We start from the raw sequence: 22,746 nt of genomic DNA on the forward strand, positions 1-22,746 counted from the left end.
GGGGGGGCTCGAAAGCCCTCCCCCCAATGAGGCTCTCCCGATCACATCACCCCTGTTCCCCCCACTTTTGTGGTGGCGGGGGGCCCCACCAGGGCCATTTCCATGTGGCAGGCGTTAGTGCACAGCCAATGGATTTTGCGGGTGGTGCGATCGGGATTCCGCCTGTTGTGGGAGGGGGAAAAGGCTCCCTTGACCAGGGTTCCTCCTCCCTTTCGTTTTCCGGCCAGTCTAGAGGCCAGAGCGGCCATAGAGACAGAGATCACGTCTCTGTTGGCCAAGGAGGCTATAGAGGAGATTGTGGATCACTCCTCGCCGGGGTTTTACGGACGCCTGTTTGTTGTGCCCAAGGCGTCAGGCCGCTGGAGGCCTGTTCTCGATCTTTCGGTCTTGAACAAGTTTCTGCGGAAGATCAAGTTTCGTATGGAAACGCCAGCTTCGGTCAGGGAGGCCCTACGCCGGGGAGATTGGGTGACTTCGGTGGATTTGACGGACGCCTACTTTCATATCCTTATGTATCAAGTGGACAGAAAGTGGCTCCGGTTCCGCTGGGGTCATCGGATCTTTCAATTCAGGGCTCTGCCCTTCGGGCTGTCCCTGGCCCCGTGGGTTTTCACTTTGGTGATCAGACAGTTGGCCGCGCTGATCAGGCAAAGAGGTATTCGTCTACGGACGTACCTCGACGACTGGTTGATTCTGAGTCAGAGTCAATCAGTGTGCCTCTTGAACACTCAGGTAGTGTTGAACCGGGCTCTGAGCCTGGGGTTCTCTGTGAACCAAGCGAAGTCGGAATTGACTCCCTCGCAGAGGTTTGTTTACCTCGGTATGGCGTTCGACACTGTCGCTTGGACGGTCCGGCCTACGCAGGAGAGGATTCAGAAGCTTCATGCTCTCATTTCGGCCGTGGCTGGCAGCCAGCAGGCTTCGGTGAGGGTCCTTACCTCGATTCTGGGCCAAATGGAATCTATGGCAACTCTGGTTCCCTTAGGGAGGGTGTACAAGAGGCCTTTCCAGGCTGCGCTCAGCTCTCTCTGGGAGCCGGCTTCGCAGGATTGGGACAAAATCGTCTCCACGCAGGGATGGTTCAGTCACGCGACGGCTCGGTGGCTGGACCTAGACTGGATCTCTCAGGGGGTCCCCATCTCTCTGCCCCCTCCGGACATAGACCTGTTTACGGATGCGTCTATGGCCGGGTGGGGGGCCCACATCGGGGGCCAGGCGGCCTCCGGTCTTTGGACTCAGGCCCAGCGTCTTTGGCATATCAATCGCCTGGAGTTGGAGGCTGTTTCCCTCGGTTTGCTTGCGTTTCTCCCTCTGGTGGGCGGCAGACATGTCCGGTTGCACACGGACAATACCACTGTCGCTGCCTACATCAACAAGCAGGGAGGAGCTCGGTCGTTTTCCCTGTCAGACAGGGCGTGCGAGGTTCTGGTGTGGTGCCACTCGCATTGGATCATGATCTCAGCAGAGTTCCTGCCGGGCAAGCTCAACGCTCTGGCGGATGCGCTCAGCAGGTCCTCTCAGGTGTTGCACACCGAATGGACGATCACTCACGGGGCGCTCCAACGCCTGTGGGCACAGGTGGAGAAGCCCATGATCGATCTATTTGCAACGAGATTTTCAAAGAGACTTCCCATTTTCGTGTCTCCCTTTCCGGACACGGAAGCTTGGGCAAGCAATGCGTTGGAGATCTCATGGAGCGGCCTTCAGGCCTACGCATATCCTCCCTTTCCTCTACTCAGCAGAGTGGTGAGGAAGGCCGAGCTGGATCGTCCGGAGCTCCTGCTGCTGGTAGCCCCCTGGTGGCCTTCCCAGCAGTGGTTTCCAGATCTGCTGTTGCTGGCAAAAGGGGTTCCGATCCCTCTAAATCTAGTGCGGGGAGAGCTCGTTCAGCCAAGAACAGGCATCCCGCACAGAGACCCGCAGGCCCTGCGCCTACACGTTTGGAGACTGTGAGGTCGGAACTGCGGAAATCTGGCGCTTCAGACTCTACGCTGGATTTGGTTTTTAAGGCGCATAGGTCCTCGACTGCGTCTGTGTATGCTTGCCATTGGGCCTCCTGGGCCAAGTGGTGTAGGGAGACGGGGGTCAATGCTGTGGCCCCGCGCTCGTTACAGGTGGCAAATCATCTTTCTTTTTTGTCTGCTCAGGGCAGTTCGGCCTCTGCTTTGAGAGTCCGACGTTCTGCTATATCTGCTACTCTGAGACAGATAGGCAGATTGATCAACGTTAACGGAGTGATTGCTAGTGTGATCAAAGGGGCCGCTCTCCAGGAAGCGCAGAGACGGACCTCTGTCCCGGCATGGGACTTATTTTTGGTTTTAGAATATTTGCGTTCTGGGGCGTTTGAGCCTTTGCAGGCTTCTAGCCTGACTGATTTAACACGCAAGACGGTTTTTCTGCTTCTTCTGGCTACTGCTCGGCGAGGCAGTGAGATACATGCCTTGTCGGGTCTGTCGGAAGACATCGCGTTTGAGCGCGATGGTTCAATGTCGCTTCATTTCCGGCCTGGTTTTCTCGCGAAAAATCAAAAGCCAGGCCAATCCCCGCCCGTGGTCCGAGTCCCCCCGCTTGGGACTATCCTAGCTTCGCACGATCCGGACTTAGCTAACTGTCCAGTTAGGGCCTTGAAGTCTTACTTGGCTCGCACTCAGTTGGTTAGGGCCAAAAGCCAAAAACTTTTGTTCATTTCATTGAACACGAAATATGACAGGGACATATCGAAATTGACCCTTACAAGATGGGTGGCGACCCTCATTAGACGAGCTTATGAGTGGTGGCTCTCTAAGGAGAGGGGGGGGCGTTCAGTCCTTCCTCTGACATCAGCTCGAGTACATGAGGCCAGGGCCTGGGCGTCCTCTGTGGCCGTCTTACGTTCAGGGCGATTAAGCGATGTCTTGCAGACAGCTTACTGGAAGTCAGACGATGTATTCATCAACTTCTACCTTCGTGACATCTCTTGCACGCGACTGGATGGCTCCAGTGCTTTGCCGGCTTTGGTGGCTGCAGGGCAGGTGCTTGCAAGGACATAAGTAAGTTCCCTCCGCCTTTAGGAGGAATCTGCATTCATAAGAATTGGAGTAAGAATATGTGATTAAATCGAAAATTTTTAATTAAATTTTGATTTAATATAATATACTTACCCAATTCTTATAGTTAATACCCTCCCATCCGTCCCCGCTGGATTATGTCCTTGGGGGTTTGTTTGACTAATAGTCTCGAATGAACATGACGGATGCTAGCGCTCACGTGGTGCGCAGGGTGTTATGGGTAACCGAGCAAGGTCAGGCCATAGCAACGGCTATGGCGTCGCTTTTAGCTTGGTTACCACCCTACTAAGGGCAGGTAATTTGAGAGGTTTTTCGACATCTAGCATGTGGGACTAAAGTCAATGCATTCATAAGAATTGGGTAAGTATATTATATTAAATCAAAATTTAATTAAAAATTTTCGACTTATGTGCAGACCTGCAAGTAACTTAACCCCCTTCGTGTGTACACGCAAGCACAAGACCAAGTGCGCACGGAAAAGATCCTGTAATCCATGTCAGAGTTCGGTGGGTTATAGAAACACGAAAATACCCAGCATGCTTCCCCGAAATATAGAGTGCTGTCCCTTCTGCGCCAAGCGGCTGCATTTCAGGGCTCTCTCATATTTTTCGTACTGTTCGCCTTGAGTCGCCTTGTGGTGAGATATGTGCGCGGCATAAATTCTCGTATTATTATTATTATCTAATAAACAAAGGGAAGTAAGCGCTCTAATCTTTTTTTTTTTTTCATTTTCATTACTTTATTGTCCCATCGCTGGGAAATTCGGGTCGCTTCCTCCCAGTGGAAAGCTAGCAGCAACGGAGTCGCACTACCCAGGTGTCTGCGTGTTTAGGTGTATTCAGCCACCTGCACTTATGGCAGAATGACCAAGGTCTTTTACGTGCCATTGTGATGACACGGGGGTGGGACATGGCTTCCGTCTCTGGGTCTGCACATAAAGTTGACCCGTGTCCGTCCCGGCCAGAATTCGAACCTGCGACCTTTCGATCACAAGTCCAGTGCTCTACCAACTGAGCTACCGGGCCCCCGGGCATACGACATGTGTAATAGAGTAAGTGAGAGTTATTCGGAAGCAGTCTCCTGGCACCTGAGAGAATAACAAGCATTGAAATGAACAAGCGACTTTCATCCTCATTTCAAGCAACTTTTTGAGGATGAAAGTCGCTTGTTCATGTTCATTTAGAATACTTACTTCCCTTTGTTTATGAGATCTCTAAACAGCGCTCTGCCTCATTTGTGATAAGATTTTCTAAAACGTAAAGTTTATATGTTACTCAAAGTGTATCTATTGCACCTCAAATTGATTTCTCATTTGAGATAATAAAGTGGTATTTTTGTCTTTATCTATCATGCAAATCTGTGGACGCACACTGATACCATGTTGTGTGTGTATGGTTTTATTTCAATACAGGAAGTGAAATTCAGGCCACTGGGTGGGTTTGCCTTGATACAAGCGCGAGATGAGGGTCGTAAGAAGACAAGACTGCGTACCATGATCCGACAGGCCTTCGCATACCTGCTGCTGACGGGAACTCTCCTTGCTGTAGCCAACGTCTATTTTGGCCCCGCCTTGTACCGTGCTTCCGACCACCTGGAGAACAGTGTGGTCTATACCAACACCTCCACACCTGTCTATTTCTACAACATCAGCAGGTAGTGTTGACACTTCTGATTCCATTATATATCAAATGAAACAGTTGAATAACTGTTTCATGGTTTTTTTCTTCTCCTGTTTCATGTTCATGGTACAGTGGAACCCGCTTTATGACCCCCCAATTTAAAACTTCCTCCATTCCAAGACCTTGCTTTTTCAGATTTGTGTTCAGAACCTCTGTAAATGTACCCCCATTTGAAGACTCCCTCCCTTGAAGCTCAGTTGGTAGAGCACTGGACTTGTGATCGGAAGGTCGCAGGTTCGAATTCGGGCCGGGACGGACACGGGTCAACTTTATGTGCAGACCCAGAGACGGAAGCCATGTCCCACACCCGTGTCATCACAATGGCACGTAAAAGACCTTGGTCATTCTGCCATAAGTGCAGGTGGCTGAATACACCTAAACACGCAGACACCTGGGTAGTGCGACTCCGTTGCTGCTAGCTTTCCACTGGGAGGAAGCGACCCGAATTTCCCAGCGATGGGACAATAAAGTAATGAAAATGAAATGAAATGAAAATGAACGACCTGAGTTTCTCAGAATCAAAAAACAAGAAAGGTAGGTTGTTGGAACGTTTGTTATTGACAAAACAATACATTCAAATAATAATAATAATCATTCATTCGCTTGCGGCTTCGTGGCAGGCGGAAGAAAAAATCAGCCAGATAAGTTTTCGCTATTAATTGTTTGTCTGTGCACTTAAAAGACCGTTGGGTCGATATATTTGTGAATGTATTGTTTTGTCAATAACAAACGTTCCAACAACCTACCTTTCTTGTTTTTTTATTCTGAATTTTGGAACGTTGGCAGTCTCTTTGTTTTTGAATCTGAGTTTCTCAGATTTTTGGAGGTGTGCACGTTAAAGATCCCACGATTGACAAAAGGGTCTTTCCTGGCAAAATTGTAGAGGCATAGATAAAAATGTCCACAAATACCCATGTGACTTTGAATAATAGGCCGTGAAAGGTGAATGCTCGCCCTAATAGGCTTGAGGTTTGCTGGCCGATGTGAATGCGTGATATATTGTGTAAAAAATTCCATCTCACACGGCATAAATAAATCCCTGCGCCTTGAATCCGTGGTTGAGATATGTGTGCGATATAAATTGCATAAAATAAAATAAATAAATAAGGGGCGATCCACTGTAGTTTTCTTTTCATCCAGTATTTTTTTGTTTTTTTCTTATTCTATTTGTTTTCACCTATTTTTTGTCTGCCTTCTTCTACCTCAGCTGTGAGTCACATCAAAATGCTGAAAACTTTTTGGGGGGTCAAATACACCTGTGATTTTAATGGCCTTTCATCTCTTCCCTGTTTTTGCAGCACGGATGTGTTCTGGGACTGGGCAAGAGACGTGCTGACGCCAGGGCTGTACAGACGAGAGCTTGTTCCTAATGAAGAGAACCCTCTCTTGCTGGGCCCTGCTCGTCTGAGGCAAATCAGAAGCACTCTGGGTAAGTTTTGTGACTGCTTGTTACGAAAGTTCACCGTTGTTCCTGTTGTAGTGTCAAAGTCAGTGATCAAACAATAATTGTAAATGAAGAATTTTGATATTTGTCAATATTTCTATATGTATATTATATATATGACTAAGTGCCAAAAGGTGCTCACAGAACAGAAGACGACTTTGTTTTACAATAAAAATGTTTCTAAAAACGTGTGTCTGCTGAAAATTGGTGTGTGTGTGGATGAATGTGCGAAGAGATAGTGGACATAATTTCGTGTGTCTGACTTGAAGGGTTTTGAAGTTATCTTTGTTTAAAGTCAACAATAACGCCAAAACCGGCCATCTGAAAACGGACATCGTGATACCTCGTGTTTTGAATATGCCACAGAAAAATAACAAGAAGCACAAATGAATTGCATTTAGTTTGATTGAATGCCTGAAACATCGCTTTACAGACGAGACCAAACGTCAAATCTAAATCTCGAGAGAATTTTTTTTTTTCGATAACCGAATTTTAAGGTGTCGCACGCAAGATGTGTCGTCATCACGGCATACATTTTTCAATCGCAGATATTTACTAAATTTCTTTTTCAAAAACTCTGGAATTGATGTCGACACGTCAAGCGATAACGGTGTATCAAACTGCTGTCTTTCAAGTAATCCAGCAAAGACTGCAGAACTTTTGAACAGCATTTTTGAAAACGATTTGAAAATTTCGTCATATCTTGCGTGCGACAAAATGTTCGGTAATTAACGGTTATTTTCTTTTAAAAACAAAATTTACATGTACAAAGATCTACTTCATCTACGGAACCACGTGACACATTCTGTGTTCAAAATTTGTGAAGAAATCACGAACCACGAATGCGCTATCAAGTGTTGAAATTATGTCGTCAACATCTTTTCAGATCTTGCGTGCGACACCATCTTGCGTTCAACATAAAATGTCACTACCTTATCGAGTTTAATGGGTAAAACTAACTATTTGTTGTCTTAGTTTAATCTTCTTAATTAAAAGCGTAATAAAACCGAACTTCCAAGATGAATTTTAATTGAGATTAGCGAAAGAGCGGGCACGCAAGTCGACCTTAAAGTAAAAGAATGATAACACGAGCGTTTGTCGTGTTGTCTTGCGTGCAACACATTGTCCAAAAAGGAAAATGTATATTTTTCTCAGACGTTTTTTAAGTTGAAACCTTGAAACTTCACACACATTTGGGGTTTAATCGCCCCCATGCATGGTAAAAGTCTTGTTGACCCTTGTCAGATTTCAAGGTCACGGCTGGGTCACATGTGGTTCAGAAAACGGATGAAACATATTTTTTCAGAGATTTTTGAAGCTAGAACCTTCAAACTTCAAACAACGCTTTTGCTTAATGATTGTTCAACATGGAGAATTCAAGGTTGATCCTTGAGAAATGTGAAGGTCATAGCAGGGTCTCGTGTGGGTAAAAAAAAAAGGAAATTGTATTGAACTTCAATTTATATAAAACCAAAGTCTGGTTGATCTGTTTTAAGATTTAAGGTCAAATCTGTTATTTAAGGTCAAATCAAATAGAAATTTGTTGATGCTTAAATCTTTGAAACTTCCAACAGGTTTGAGGTTTGACAACTTCTGGACTTTGAAATCTGGTATGGTTGATCCTGGTAATATTAATTGGTCAAAACATCAAGATCAACAATTATAAAATAAGCACTTTCACCAATGTCAAGTGAGCAATAGCAGCAAACGTGAGTCTTATAAAGATTATCACTTTTTGTGTGACCTCAACTTGACCCCTCTGAATGCTCTCAATCATGGAAATTGACCACACTTTGATTATAACCAAACAACATCAAAACTTTGGGATGTGTGAAGTTTCAAAGGTGCTGCTTAAAAGGCGTTCGTGAAAATGACAATTGCATGTGTCTGACTTCAATGCGACCCCGCTGCGACCTTGACGTTTGATTTTATCAACCAGACTTTCATCATGTGTGAATGACTTCAAACACTATAAAACTAGTTGAAGAAATTGACAATTTTTCAAAGTTTAAGCCAGATGGCACTGCTGTGACCTTGAAATTTGACAAACATTAACCAGGCGGTCACCTTTTTTATAAAATATCCTTAAAGGATCTTTAACCTTACTGTGACCTTGGAATTTGATGAGGTTTAATTTAACTTGCGTAGTGTGCCAAGTTTCAAGGCCCTAGCTTCAAAAACATATGAGAAAACCTCATTGAAAAATGTATATGTTTGACCTCAACGCGACCCTGCTGTGACCTTGACTTTTTCAACCAGACTTTAATCGTGTGTGAACATTATACACTAGAACTGTGTGTATTTTCAAAGCTCGTGCTATAAACGCGCTGAATAAATTGAAAATATTCCACATTTGGACCAGATGTGACCCCGCTGTGACCTTGAACTTTGACAAAGATTAACCAGCAGGTCACTTTTAATGAGGTTTTATAAAAATGCTGAAAGTATGTGAAGTATGTAAAGTCTAACTGATCTAGTATTAAAACATGTAAGACGTGACAACAACAATTTTCCAGTTTGCAAAGGAAATTTAACCTCGCTGTGACCTTGAAATTCAATGTTGTTTAATGTGATGTGCACCATACCTGGAGGTCATTATACTTTGGTTGTGTGCCAAGTTTCAAAGCCCTAGCTTTAAAAACGTGCGAGATAACCTTAATGCTATGACTCAGTGCCGTTTTGAATGATATAACGAACAAAATTATCGTTATTTGTAAAATCATTTGGGTACATTTATCTTTTCTTTTCGTAATTGGGTTCCAGCATCTGTTGTCTTAACAAAAATCACAATATCAGTCGTGTTTTTCAACTTTTATTTTTTAGCCCCTTTGTCCGCTTTTCGTGCGCACCTTTTGGCACTTAGTCATATATATATGCGAGAAATGAGAAGTGTTTGTCAATAATTAAATGTTCCAATAACCTATAATTCTTGTTTTTTGATTCTGAATTTTGGAACGTTAGTAGTCTACCTGTTTTTGGATTGAAACTGCACTTGATGTGTTCAAGAGAGAATGTTTGGAGAAGGTGTATTAACAATTTTAAACAAAAAGTCACAGTAAACATTAAATTTGCTATTACATTAACATGATGGGTATCTGTGCAGTTGGCTGCCTGACAGATGAAGTGAAAGAGAATCGCTCCTGCATCGGACGACTGGAATTCACAGAAGATACTGCCACGTACAGTGAAGAATGGCTGAACATGACATCAGGAAATGCGTCTTGGTTCCACTCTTCTGCTGAACAACTCGATACGTAAGTTACTTGTAGGGCTTTGCTATCTTGTTTTTCTTTTTTCTTTTATTGATGACAGAATGACTGATTAGTCTCTGTTTATATATACAGTGAAACCACCCCCCCCCCCCCCCCCTCCCCCCTTTTAAGACCTCCAAAAATCTCAGAAAATCGGGTCTTAAAAGGAGGGAGTGTTAAAATGGGGGTAATTTTACACAGGTTATGAACAGAAAGTCTGACAAAACAAGGTCTTAAAAAGGAGGGAGTCTTAAAATGGGGGTAATTTTACAGAGGTTATGAACAGAAAGTCTGAGAAAACAATGTCTTAAAAAGGAGGGAGTCTTAAAATGGGTGTAATTTTACAGAGGTTATGAACAGAAAGTCTGAGAAAACAAGGTCTTAAAAAGGAGGGAGTCTTAAAATGGGGGTAATTTTACACAGGTTATGAACAGAAAGTCTGAGAAAACAAGGTCTTAAAAAGGAGGGAGTCTTAAAATGGGGGTAATTTTACAGAGGTTATGAACAGAAAGTCTGAGAAAACAAGGCCTTAAAAAGGAGGGAGTCTTAAAATGGGGGTAATTTTACACAGGGTATGAACAGAAAGTCTGAGAAAACAAGGTCTTAAAAAGGAGGGAGTCTTAAAATGGGAGTAATTTTAAAGAGGTTATGAACAGAAAGTCTGAGAAAACAAGGTCTTAAAAAGGAGGGAGTCTTAAAATGGGGGTAATTCTACAGAGGTTATGAACAGAAAGTCTGAGAAAACAAGGTCTTAAAAAGGAGGGAGTCTTAAAATGGGGGTAATTTTACAGAGGTTATGAACAGAAAGTCTGAGAAAACAAGGTCTTAAAAAGGAGGGAGTCTTAAAATGGGAGTAATTTTACAGAGGTTATGAACAGAAAGTCTGAGAAAACAAGGTCTTTAAAAGGAGGGAGTCTTAAAATGGGGGTAATTTTACAGAGGTTATGAACAGAAAGTCTGACAAAACAAGGTCTTAAAAAGGAGGGAGTCTTAAAATGGGGGTAATTTTAAAGAGGTTATGAACAGAAAGTCTGAGAAAACAAGGTCTTAAAAAGGAGGGAGTCTTAAATTGGGGGTAATTTTACAGAGGTTATGAACAGAAAGTCTGACAAAACAAGGTCTTAAAAAGGAGGGAGTCTTAAAATGGGGGTAATTTTAAAGAGGTTATGAACAGAAAGTCTGACAAAACAAGGTCTTAAAAAGGAGGGAGTCTTAAATTGGGGGTAATTTTACAGAGGTTATGAACAGAAAGTCTGACAAAACAAGGTCTTAAAAAGGAGGGAGTCTTAAAATGGGGGTAATTTTACACAGGTTATGAACAGAAAGTCTGACAAAACAAGGTCTTAAAAAGGAGGGAGTCTTAAAATGGGGGTAATTTTACAGAGGTTATGAACAGAAAGTCTGAGAAAACAAGGTCTTAAAAAGGAGGGAGTCTTAAAATGGGGGTAATTTTACAGAGGTTATGAACAGAAAGTCTGAGAAAACAAGGTCTTAAAAAGGAGGGAGTCTTAAATTGGGGTTGGGGGGGTCTTAAAAGGGGGGTTCCACTGTGCTACTTTTTTGAGTAGTACATTGCTAGCTTTTCCGTGTTAGTTTATTTATTGTAGCTATTTTTGTAGTGGGTTGGAATGTGGACTCTGTTTTATCAGTGTATCTGCGAAGGTGGTGTATCTGTGAATGTTCTTGTGAGTCTCAGCAACCAAATATGCTGTCTGTCTGTGTGTGCAGGTTGTCCAAATTTGGGCAGGACCTGCTTTACACTGGAGGTGGCTATGTGCAAGAGCTGGGCACATCTTACAACCAGACGCTGGACACCCTGCAGCAGCTGAGAGACTCTTTGTGGCTGGATCGCAAGTCAGTTGTTGCTCTCTTCTTTTCTTTATCTCTCTATCCCTGAAATCAAAAAACACAAGAAAGGTTACATTTTTGGAACGTTGGAACAAAACAACACGTTCACAAGAACCTAATGGCCTTTGAAGTGGACAAACTACATACACAACAGAAAAAATAAAGAAATGTTGCTTTGATTTATCTTGTCAATATAACACTTACCTCGACAGTACTATTCTTGCACATTATCTATTATAGGCCGAAAAAATTGGACAAAACGCTGCGTGGGTACAATTATCTCCCATAACCATGCGCCACCGTGGATCCCAAGCACTGTCTGAGTGCTTCCCCCTTACAGGATGTAGGTGGCGCGTCCTCTTTCTTTTTTCGCGCGTGACAGTAGGCTGTGTTTCTGCTGCGCTCCCGGATTATTTTGGATTCTAGAGTCTTCTTTTCTGTGTGGATTACCACCTGTTGGATTTTTGTGTGTTATTCCACTTCTGGCTTGAGGCTACGTTGTTTTTCTTCCAACTTGTGCCTCCGTTGTTGTGTGGCGGACTCGGCGTGCCTACCGTCCTACTTCGTGGTGACCGGTCGTCTGCTTCTCGTTTCGCCTCATTCACTTGAGTATTGACCTAATTTTCTTTGAATTTTGTTAATTCTCGATTTTTTAAGGGTACGTACAGGGCGAGGTAGGATGTCTCGTCTTGTTTTGGGCTCTGGTTCTACGGAACCAGAGTCTGCCGGGGGCAACCCTTCTCCGGGCGCACAGCGTCATGTTTTGCGCACGGACAGGGGGACCTTTCGGCGCTCCGACTCTCCCTCCCCAAACGCTTTGCGTTTGCGGCGAGGGAGGGCGGAGAAAGCCTGTTTGAGCAAGCTCAATGCGAGCTTGCTCAAACAGGCTGGGCTTGAACCTGGGACTTCGGGCGGGGCTGCGCCGTCGAAGGTTCGGGGAAGGTCGAGGGGAAAGAAAAAGCGTCTTTCTCCTTCTCCTTCCGTGGAACACGCTTCCCCCCCTTCGACGCCGTTGTCCGGCCCTCAGTCTCAGGCTTCAGCTCCTCCCGGTTTCAAGCCTGGGGGGAAGGTTTCCTTCTCCTCCCTGGCTCGAATCCGGGGGCGGGTCGATTCCCAACCCTCTTTGGGGGTTGGTGAATCTGATCTAGGGGCTACGGGAGAGACTCAGGTTTCGACTTCTTTCTTTTCCGGTGCCTCTCCTGTGCCCTCCTCGGTTTCCACCGCTGTGGAAGCCAGGAGGGACACGGGTCCTCCTCTGAACTCCCTCGCTGGGTCGTCTACTGCTGTTTCGACAGTAGTCTCGGACTCATGGGGGGGGAGATCGGAGGAGATGACGGGGTCTATGAATTCCCTCCCCGCTGGGGTTGGGATGCGAATTGACCCCGTTCAGGGCGGTCCTGTGGGGGCAGGGGTTTCAGGCATCGTGCCTACGACCACTGCTACTACGGTTCCCTCTGACGTCCGTGTGACTGGTGGCTGTCCCTCTATGAAACGCTCCGGCCGACTAGTTACTGGACGTGGAGGTGTTCGACAGAACGTGGTACTTCTGTCGAATGGTCAGGGCGACGGGAACATTGTTTCTGTTGCTCAGACCGACACCTCCGACCGGACCGTCTTGACCCCACGCCATTCCTTAGCGTCTGGTGTTCGGGTGACGGATGGTCCGGACCAAGGGTCCGGAACGGTCCAGGCTTACGGGTCGGGATCCAACCGGACCCACGGGTCCCGACTGGACTTGACCTCCGGGTTTGGTCCGGACGGGACCCATGGTACGGGACCGTACCGGACCTTAGGGTCCGGTGCGGGACAGTACCTCTGGCCCTTGCCGGACCCCCGGACCTACGGGTCCGGATGGTACGGTACGGGACCAGTGGTCCGGTCGGGACCGGACCACCCGACCACCTCTGTTGGTCCGGGTGGTCTGGCACCGAACCGGAACACACCGGACCACCGGACCTACGGGTCCGGATGGTACGGTACGGGACCAGTGGTCCGGTCGGGACCGGACCACCCGACCACCTCTGTTGGTCCGGGTGGTCTGGCACCGAACCGGAACACACCGGACCACCGGACCTACGGGTCCGGATGGTACGGTGTTTCCACGTCCGGACCGAACCACCCGAACACTTTTGTGGGTACGGATGGTTCTGTGCCGAACGGGACCTCCGGATGGTACGGGACCGGACCGGACCACCGGACCGGACCGGAACACCGGACCACTCGACCGGACCGGACCGGACCACCGGAACACCGGACCACCCGACCGGACCGGATCGGCACCCCCGACCGGACCGGACCATTTCTTTTCTGATCAGACCCGATGGGTCCCTGTTCAGTCTATAAATGGCGGGGGTTCGTTGGCTGGACTGACCCAACAGTCGCAGGGTTTTTGTTGTTCTCTCCCTTCGGCTGCTGGAGACGTTTCGTCTTTGGGGCAGGGGTCTTCGCGGCCTCTTGCTTCAGTGGGCGTTTCGTCACAGTCTACTTCATCACTTTCGGCTCCTCCCCCTCAAGCTTCCTACACTCCTGCTGTTGAGGAGTTGTCGGGAAGTGAAGAGGAGAGTGAGTCAGAGGACGATGGGGAGGAGGATCAGGGTCGCCCTGAGGTTAACACTGATCCTCTACCCTTGCCGGTTTCTGATGGAACTTCCGAAGCTATGCTTCGTACTTTCCAACAGTACATGACAGACATCACGCGGCGTCTTGACGCCACGGATGCCTCTCTTAAGCGTCTGTCGTCTAGTGTTCCCAACCCTTCGGTTGACACACAGGACGTGGAGTCTGAGGACGAGAGGCAGGAGGCTCTCCCTCGCACAGCTAGAAGGACGTTTGAACAGTTTCAGGACGTCCTTCCCTCCGACGCCCTCTCGTCCTTGGAGTCCGCTTCGGCCCGGGCGCGGGAGGCACACGCCGCGTCTGCCGGCGGCTCGTTTTATGAACGATCCGGCCGCCAGCAATTCGCGTTCCACCCTAGTCTTAGTGCCACGGTGGAAGCGGCAGCACATCGCCTGAGGAGTACAGATTCACGTGCAAACGCGACCTATGTTCCTCGGGAGGACGCGGATTCAGTGCCGTGCTTTCCTTCGGGAGGCGCACCTCCACTGTTTCCTCGTGTCCAATCTGTTTCGTCCCTCCCTTTTCCCTTTGACTCTCGAACTCTCCCTTTCCAGACTTCGAGTGTTCAGGGTGGGGCTGACGGTGATGTGTTCGTTGGGGAGGTGCCTTCGGTCAAGAAGGTGGAACTGAGCTCTGCTTCGTTCCACAATCTTGAGGCCACCGTTTCTTCCATTGTCGAGGCCCAATCACAGGCCTTGACATGGATGAGCACGCTGTCCACACTGTTGGACCCTCCCGATCGGGCAGAGTCCGATTCCACTCGGGTCCTTGACACGGTTCGAGTGGATCGGGCTTTGCATGCCGTGCGATCGTGCGTGACGACTGCGGCAGAATTGGCCATTGGAACACGGGTCCACTTGTTGGCCCTGTTCCGTGATCATTTTCTGGCTACTTCTTTAGTGCCTCCGGATATGAGGAAGAGTCTGAGGAACACGTTTCCTCAGCCTTCTTCCCTTTTTCATCCGGGCACTGTCCGTTCTGTGGTGGAGTCCACACGCCAGAGGAACACTGATTCTCTGATGGTTGGCCTCGCTGCTTCGGCGACGTCGGCGGGGAGTAAGAGAAGTGCTACAGTCACCTCCAGCTCCCAGCCTCAGAAGAAGAAGAAGAAGAAGCCAGTTTCACTGCCTCCTTCTTCCTCCTCTCAGGCGCCTGTCGCGTTCCCCCCTGCGGCCCCGGCTTCTCGTGCTCCCAAGCGCAAGAAGAAGGGTGCTCAGACAGGTAAGGGTAAGCAGCACCACCAGGGGGGTGGTCGCAAGCCTGCGCCTGCCCGCCAGCAGAATTTTCAGTGAGTCCCGGCCCTACGTTGACGCCCCCTCAAGTTGCCCCTCTTTCGTCCGTCGGTTCCCTTTTTCGGGCCCGCGACATGTGGGGCAGACTGGTCTCCAACCAGTTTATCTTGAGGGTGGTGGGGTCGGGGTTTTCTCTACCGCTGTCGTCACAACCTCCATTGTCCGCTCTACCTTTGACGTTCCCCCCTCCTCGAGACCCTGCCAGATGGCAGGCTCTTCAAGACGAGGTGAACTCGTTGGTCGAGAAGAAGGCTGTCTACCCCCTTTCTCAGCCTTCTCCGGGGTTCTACTCCCGCCTGTTCACCGTCCCCAAAAAGGACGGCAGGTTCAGGCCGGTGTTGGACCTCTCCACCTTGAACTTGTACCTTCGCAGGTGCAAGTTCAAGATGGAAACCCCTTCGTCGGTCCGGTTGGCCATCCGGCCAAACGATTGGGCCACGTCTGTGGACCTCCAGGATGCTTACTTCCACATCCTGGTGGCCCCGGGGTACCGACATCTGCTCCGGTTTGTTTGGGAGGGCACAGTGTTCGAGTTTCGGGCCCTCCCATTCGGCCTGTCCTTGGCCCCGCTGATTTTTACAAAGGTGGTCAAGGAGCTGGCGGCGTTGGTCAGAGCTCAGGGTGTGCGTCTGCGTCAATATTTGGACGATTGGCTCACCCTGGCCCAGTCTCGCGATCAATGCCTCCAACACACCCGGCAGGTCCTGGAACGGACCCATGCTTTGGGGTTCCAGATACAGTGGCACAAGTCAGACCTCGTGCCAGCCCAGCAGTTTTGCTACTTGGGGATGGCGTTCGACACAGTGCTTTACACTGTGTCTCCCTCCCCGGACAGAATCCTCTCCCTGAGGCGAAAGATCCTCTCCATTCAGGCTTGCCGCGCTGTTCCTCACAGGCGGCTGGCGGAACTGTTGGGTTCCATGGAGTCTGTCGCTCTGCTGCTGCCCCTTGCAAGGCTACACAAACGTCCCCTGCAACGGGCAGTAGCAGATCGGACTTCCAGGCCTCTCGATTACACCGAGTTGGTCCAGATCGGGCCTTGGTTTCACGAGGCTGTAGTCCAATGGCTGGACCCGATCTGGCTCAACTCTGCGGTGCCTATCCAACCGAGACGGCCGTCTCTCTTCCTGTACACCGACGCTTCTACGCGGGGTTGGGGGGCCCACCTGGACCTGCACGAGGCCCAGGGGGTCTGGACCCAGGAGGAGTCCCTCCTACACATCAACTTTCTAGAGTTGGAGGCGGTTCGTCGGGCTCTGCTGGAGTTTCGCCTCCTGATTCGGGATCAGGATGTGTTGGTCCACGGGGACAACACCACATGCCTAGCTTACCTTCGCCACCAGGGGGGCACCAATTCTCGGTCCCTCTCCCTGTTAGCGGAGGAGATTCTGCTCTGGTGCCAGACCAATCAGGTCCGGATGTCAGTCCAATTCGTTCCGGGGAAACTGAACGCCCTGGCCGACATTCTCAGTCGGGGCGATCAGGTTCTCCCCACAGAATGGACCATCGCTCACAACGTTCTACGGCGTCTGTGGGCAAGGTGGGACCGTCCTCTGATCGATCTGTTCGCAACTCGATTCAGCGCTCGGCTTCCCAGGTACGTCAGCCCCTTTCGAGACACGAATGCGTTCCACGTGGACGCATTCACTCTCTCGTGGAGGCTCCTCGATGCTTACGCCTATCCCCCGACATCTCTGATTCCGAGGGTACTGGCAAAGTATCTGCAGGAACGGCCAAGACTGATTTTGGTCGCGCCTTACTGGCCAACAGCTCCGTGGTTTCCAGATCTTCGCGGTCTCACCCACGTAGACCCTCTACCTCTGAATCTGGACGGGGGAAGTCTGCTCCAGCCTCGATCAGGCCTCCCTCATCCACGTCCAGAGAGTCTGTGCTTGACCGCATGGCTCTTGTGCGCTCCAAACTGCTTGCACTAGGATTGCACAAGAGTTCAGTAGAGTTTTCCTTGAACGCTAAGAGGCGATCAACTAATCAGCTCTATGACTTACGCTGGAGAGCTTGGGCCTCCTTCGCCTTGTCCAAGGGGATAAAGCCGCTTTATCCCTCAACACAGGACTTGGCCAACTTCCTGGTGGAAGTGTATCAAAAGAAGAGTCTTTCTTCTAAGACTCTTCTTGGATACAAATCTGCCATCACTTCCACGATTGCGGCTGCTACTGGTCGCAGACCTGAACACTTGATCAGTTCCTCCCTCATTGCTAATGTCCTTTCGGGTATTAGCAATGCAGCGGTGTCTAAACCTCGGGTTTCATTTCCCAAGTGGGATGTCTTCCTGGTTCTCAAACTCCTGCGTAGCAAGGAGTTTGAACCCCTGGCAGGCATTAGTATCAAGTTCCTGACTTTTAAGACTGTGTTCCTCATCGCTTTAGCCACTTGCCGTAGACTCAGTGGTATTCAAGCTTTGAGTGGCCTGGAATTTGACATTGAGTTCACCACACATCAGGTGACGTTGGCTTTCCTACCAGACTTTCGAGCCAAGAATCAGAATGCCTCGGAGTTGTCCAAACCAGTAGTCATTCAAGCCTTGGCTCCCACTCTTGAACATGATGACCCTGATCGCTTCCTCTGCCCAGTACGTGCCCTTAGAGTGTACCTGGATAGAACACGTAGCTTTCGGTCTTCTAAGCGGTCACTGTTTGTCTCGCTTAATCCGAAGTACCAATCGGATATTTCTAGACAAACTTTAGCTCGTTGGCTGACCTTGCTTATCAAACAGGCTTATGTTCATGCTCAAGTGGATGTGGTCCCTGACATCAGGGCACACGAGATTCGGGCTATCGGCTCCTCGTTGGCGCACGTGCGGGGTGCCTCGCTCCAAAGCATAATGGCGGTCGCGTTCTGGAAGACTCCAGCCACGTTTATTAACCACTATATGCGAGACTTTTCCAGTCTCAGGCTTGACCAGTCGTATGGCATTGCCAAAGCAGTGGTTGCCAGCATGGTCACGTCAGTCTAAGGTATTTTTCTTGGGTATATTTTCTTTTACAGTAGTACTGTTCGAAAATTGCCTGGGTATCTTAATCCTTGGATTTAAGTGATTTTGATTAAGGAGTTTAATACTCTACATATCACCCTCACACCACTCTGGTATTCTGTGCAAGAATAGTACTGTCGAGGTAAGTGTTATATTGACTGTAAGGCTTCTTTTTAAGCCTACTGTCTATATGATACTTACCGAGACAGTACTATTAGAGTTTCCCTCCCGCCTCCCCTCTTGATATGTTATGGGCTTTTTGAGGGTCTGCAGCTCATAAAGAAAGAGGACGCGCCACCTACATCCTGTAAGGGGGAAGCACTCAGACAGTGCTTGGGATCCACGGTGGCGCATGGTTATGGGAGATAATTGTACCCACGCAGCGTTTTGTCCAATTTTTTCGGCCTATAATAGATAATGTGCAAGAATAGTACTGTCTCGGTAAGTATCATATAGACAGTAGGCTTAAAAAGAAGCCTTACAGTCTGTGCAATTCAAATGCCGTTAGGCGGAGGTTCTTGTGAACATGTTGTTTTGTTCTAAAAATGTGACCTTTCTTGTTTTTTACATTTAGTCAAGTTTTGACTAAATGTTTTAACAAAGAGGGGGAATCGAGACGAGGGTCATGGTGTATGTGTGTGTGTTTGTGTGTCTGTCTGTGCGTGTGTGTGTGTAGAGCAATTCAGACCAAACCACTGGACCGATATTTATGAAATTTTACATGAGAGTTCCTGGGAATGATATCCCCGGACTTTTTTTTCATTTTTTCGATAAATACTTTTGATGACGTCATATCCGGCTTTTTGTAAAAGTTGAGGCGGCACTGTCACACCCTCATTTTTCAATCAAATTGATTGAAATTTTGGCCAAGCAATCTTCGACGAAGGCCGGACTTCGGTATTGCATTTCAGCTTGGTGGCTTACAAATTAATTAATGACTTTGGTCATTAAAAATCTGAAAATTGTAATTAAAATGTTTTTTTATAAAACGATCCAAATTTACGTTCATCTTATTCTTCATCATTTTCTGATTCCAAAAATATATAAATATGTTATATTTGGATTAAAAACAAGCTCTGAAAATTAAAAATATAAAAATTATGATCAAAATTAAATTTTCGAAATCAATTTAAAAACACTTTCATCTTATTCCTTGTCGGTTCCTGATTCCAAAAACATATAGATATGATATGTTTGGATTAAAAACACGCTCAGAAAGTTAAAACGAAGAGAGGTACAGAAAAGCGTGCTATGCAGCACAGCGCAACCACTACCGCGCTAAACAGGCTCATCAATTTCACTGCGTTTTGCACAAGCGGCGGACTACGGTCATTGTGAAAAAATGCAGTGCGTTCAGTTTCATTCTGTGAGTTCCACAGCTTGACTAAATGTAGTAATTTCGCCTTACGCGACTTGTTTGATTCTGCTTTTTGAAACGTTAGCAGTCTATCTGTTTTGGATCTTTACATCTGTGTTTTTGTACACTTATTCATCCATCTGTCTATCTGTGTTTTTGTACACTTATTCATCCATCTGTCTATCTGTGTTTTTGTACACTTATTCATCCATCTGTCTATCTGTGTTTTTGTACACTTATTCATCCATCTGTCTATCTGTGTCAGTGACCGGTTTATGTTTTCACTTTTTTGAGTATTTGTAGATGATTGCTAATGCAAGTGACCGGATGTGAATGTTCTTTTATGCAGTGTTAACCATCCACGCATCTGAGTTAATGCGCATCTTTATGCATGCACATTAATGTCTGCATGCTTGTTTGTGTCTCAAAACAGTTCATACGGAAATATTAATGAACCATGATACTCTATGTTGATTTTCCTGTCGCGATATAACCTTGAACGGTTGAAAACGACGTTAAACACCAAATAAAGAAAGTATGTTGATTTTCAGGTCTCGAGCACTGTTCATTGAATGGACATCGTACAGTGCAGCAGAAGACCTGTTCTCAGCAGCAACCCTCTTGTTGGAGTTTCCTATCTCTGGTAAGAGAGAGAGAGAGAGAGAGAGAGAGAGAGAGAGAGAGAGAGAGAGAGAGAGAGAGAGAGAGAGAGAGAGAGAGAGAGAGAGAGAGAGAGAGAGAGAGAGAGAGAGAGAGAGAGAGAGAGAGAGAGAGAGAGAGAGAGAGAGAGACAGAGAGAGAGTGTGTGTGTGTGTAGATTTAAAAGTATACATACATTTCAGATTTGATTTTGAGAGGATTTTTGGAGCGTGTGTATGTGTGTGTTTGTGTGTGGATTTAAAACTATCTGCATACATTTTAGATTTGATTTTGAATAATGTTGAGAAGATTTTGGAAGCAAGCTTCTTCTACTTGTGTTTCAGGTGGAGTTTTGGCCAGCCACACGATCAACACCCAGCGGCTGCATGTCTTTGACTACAACAGAGTGGACCCTGTGTTTGTATGCCAGGTGAGCTTGCTTGTCTTGTACTCTGTTTTAACTCAAGTCTGAAGATGGAGGATGTAAACATGACTGTATGACAGTATGTGCCACACTTTTTATAATAGGACTTGGATTTATTATTTTGTTGTAGACACCCACAAAATCTAAAACAGGTATCATATCAAAAGTGTCTTTTTTTTCCTGTTTAGTCTCATTCTAGTGCATGCTGTGCGCATGAAAGTAGGACAAGCACTTATAAGTCGACACATGCACGGTTAACTTAAAAAATCTTCTGCGACTTTCTCCTAAGTATGTGTTCTGTATGCTCCCTAGGTGCTTCTGCTGGTACCAGCCATCTACCTGCTGGTTCAGACAGTCATGGCAATCTGCCAGCAGAAGTCAAAGTTTCTGCGTTGCCCTGGCAACTGGCTGCAGATGATTTCCGCCCTCTTGTGCCTTGCATGCATCGCCGTGTACGTGGCGTGCGCCGTCATTGCCACGGATACGCTGGATAGGTTCAGTACCCAGTGGACGTCTTTCACCAACTTTGACCGCCCGGTTCACCTGCATGAGTTGTTGCGTTTGTTGCATGCCTGCCTACTGTTTTTGTTGTTCCTCAAGGTATTGATTGTCATTGGTTGAAGGTGTTTTTTTGGGGGGGGTGGGGGGGCATGGGGGCTTTTTGCTGACTATTTGAATGGGCAATATTAAAATTTTGTTTTACAGTTTGTTTTCAGTAGGATGGATTTTGGTTTTTTTTAGGGGTGAGGGTGGAAGGAATTTTTTCAAATCAATTTTTGATTTATATTTATTTGTTAGTTCACCTTTTCATATTTTGTAATATTTTCTTTGGGGTATTGTTTTATTTTGTTTATGTTGTGCCTAACTTTATGGAAATTACACTCATCTTGATTTAGCAGACCTCTTTAATCACATCAGATGAAATTTGGGGACAGGTTTTGAAACTGTTGACTGTATTATTTCAATAGTTTATTTTGAAGGAATACTTCGATCTGTGATTCTGTAACTGTGATGATTGATGTGGTTAACTCTATGTTGATGGTAATTCTAGATGTTGGTAGATGTCAATAATCAGCAGAACTTAACACATAGATAATGTAGCATATCTGACCATGATTGTTTCATAGGGAAAGGAACTGAATGTTTTAGATTGTGCATGGCATATGGTTGTATGGAAGAGTGCTGCCTGTCGGTGTGTCTATGAAGTAATGTGGTAGGCACAGGAATGTTGAGATTTGTCTGTCCACCTTTGCCACTGTAAAAAATATTTTCTGTGTTTAACACTGTAGCCAGAATTTGATACCATGAATATAGTGCTGCATGAACTAGTATTGTTAAATTATCCTGATTAATTTCAGAAGCACTCTGATGAACGAAAAAGCATGAATAAAAAAATTGAGCATGTCCATAGAGTATATCAAGAAACCCAAAAGATGTTTCATCCTGGTGTATTATGTGGCTTACAGTGTAAATTGCAGAGTTTATTTTTATTAGGCTAATTTCTAAAACTTATTTTGTAAATGCTGACAGAGTACAAACATTAGATATAAATCAAAGGTTATGTTTTGCCAACCATTGGTAACAGATCAATGATCTTAGAAGGACAGACATAGGGAGCTAAAACAAGCCAAGGATCAGATCTGTACGTCTATGAAGTAATGTAGTAGGTACAGGAACGTTCACCTCTTTCTCAAAATCTGTAGTTCTAGATTTATCCACAATTACTTATGACAGAGCCTGGATTTTGATTTGGGTGTGAACATTTGCACAACTTCATATTGTTACTGTGGCTCATTTTGTGGGTTTGAAAGCATGTAGTTGCAGCTGTGCAATGACAAGGATCACCATTTGTGTGTGACAGATTGCAGGCCAGGTTCGCTTCATCCAGCCCCTCAGTGTCTACCCTCGCACTCTGGCCACAGCTTTTGGCCGGCTGGCTGGGGCAACGTTCATCTTCCTCGTCCTTCTCCTCACCTACACACAGCTGGGATACCTGGTAAGTTCACAAATACAGTGGAACCCCCTTCTTAAGACCTTGTTTTCAAAGATTTCCTGTTCATAACCTCTGTAAATTTAACCCCATTTTAACTCACTCCCTACTGTGCGATTTTTCCTATGCTTTCCACTGTATACTGGCCATTTGTATTAGTTGGTAAA

At 46.7% G+C, this 22,746-nt stretch overlaps 1 protein-coding gene across 1 annotated transcript in view; it reads left to right on the top strand.

The window, feature by feature from the left end:
* Positions 1–22,746, top strand: part of LOC138954914 (polycystin-1-like) — a 71,961-nt gene that overhangs the window by 44,490 nt on the left and 4,725 nt on the right. Inside the window, exons 22-29 of the mRNA XM_070326666.1 lie at positions 4,459–4,700; positions 6,025–6,155; positions 9,274–9,424; positions 11,150–11,275; positions 20,078–20,169; positions 20,510–20,595; positions 20,902–21,189; positions 22,451–22,585. Coding sequence (XP_070182767.1) covers positions 4,459–4,700; positions 6,025–6,155; positions 9,274–9,424; positions 11,150–11,275; positions 20,078–20,169; positions 20,510–20,595; positions 20,902–21,189; positions 22,451–22,585 — 1,251 coding nt within the window. The remainder of the gene's footprint in view (positions 1–4,458; positions 4,701–6,024; positions 6,156–9,273; positions 9,425–11,149; positions 11,276–20,077; positions 20,170–20,509; positions 20,596–20,901; positions 21,190–22,450; positions 22,586–22,746) is intronic.

The sequence above is a fragment of the Littorina saxatilis genome, linkage group LG2 (assembly GCF_037325665.1).
Source record: "Littorina saxatilis isolate snail1 linkage group LG2, US_GU_Lsax_2.0, whole genome shotgun sequence".
In the NCBI taxonomy this organism is placed as follows: Eukaryota; Metazoa; Mollusca; class Gastropoda; order Littorinimorpha; family Littorinidae; genus Littorina; species Littorina saxatilis.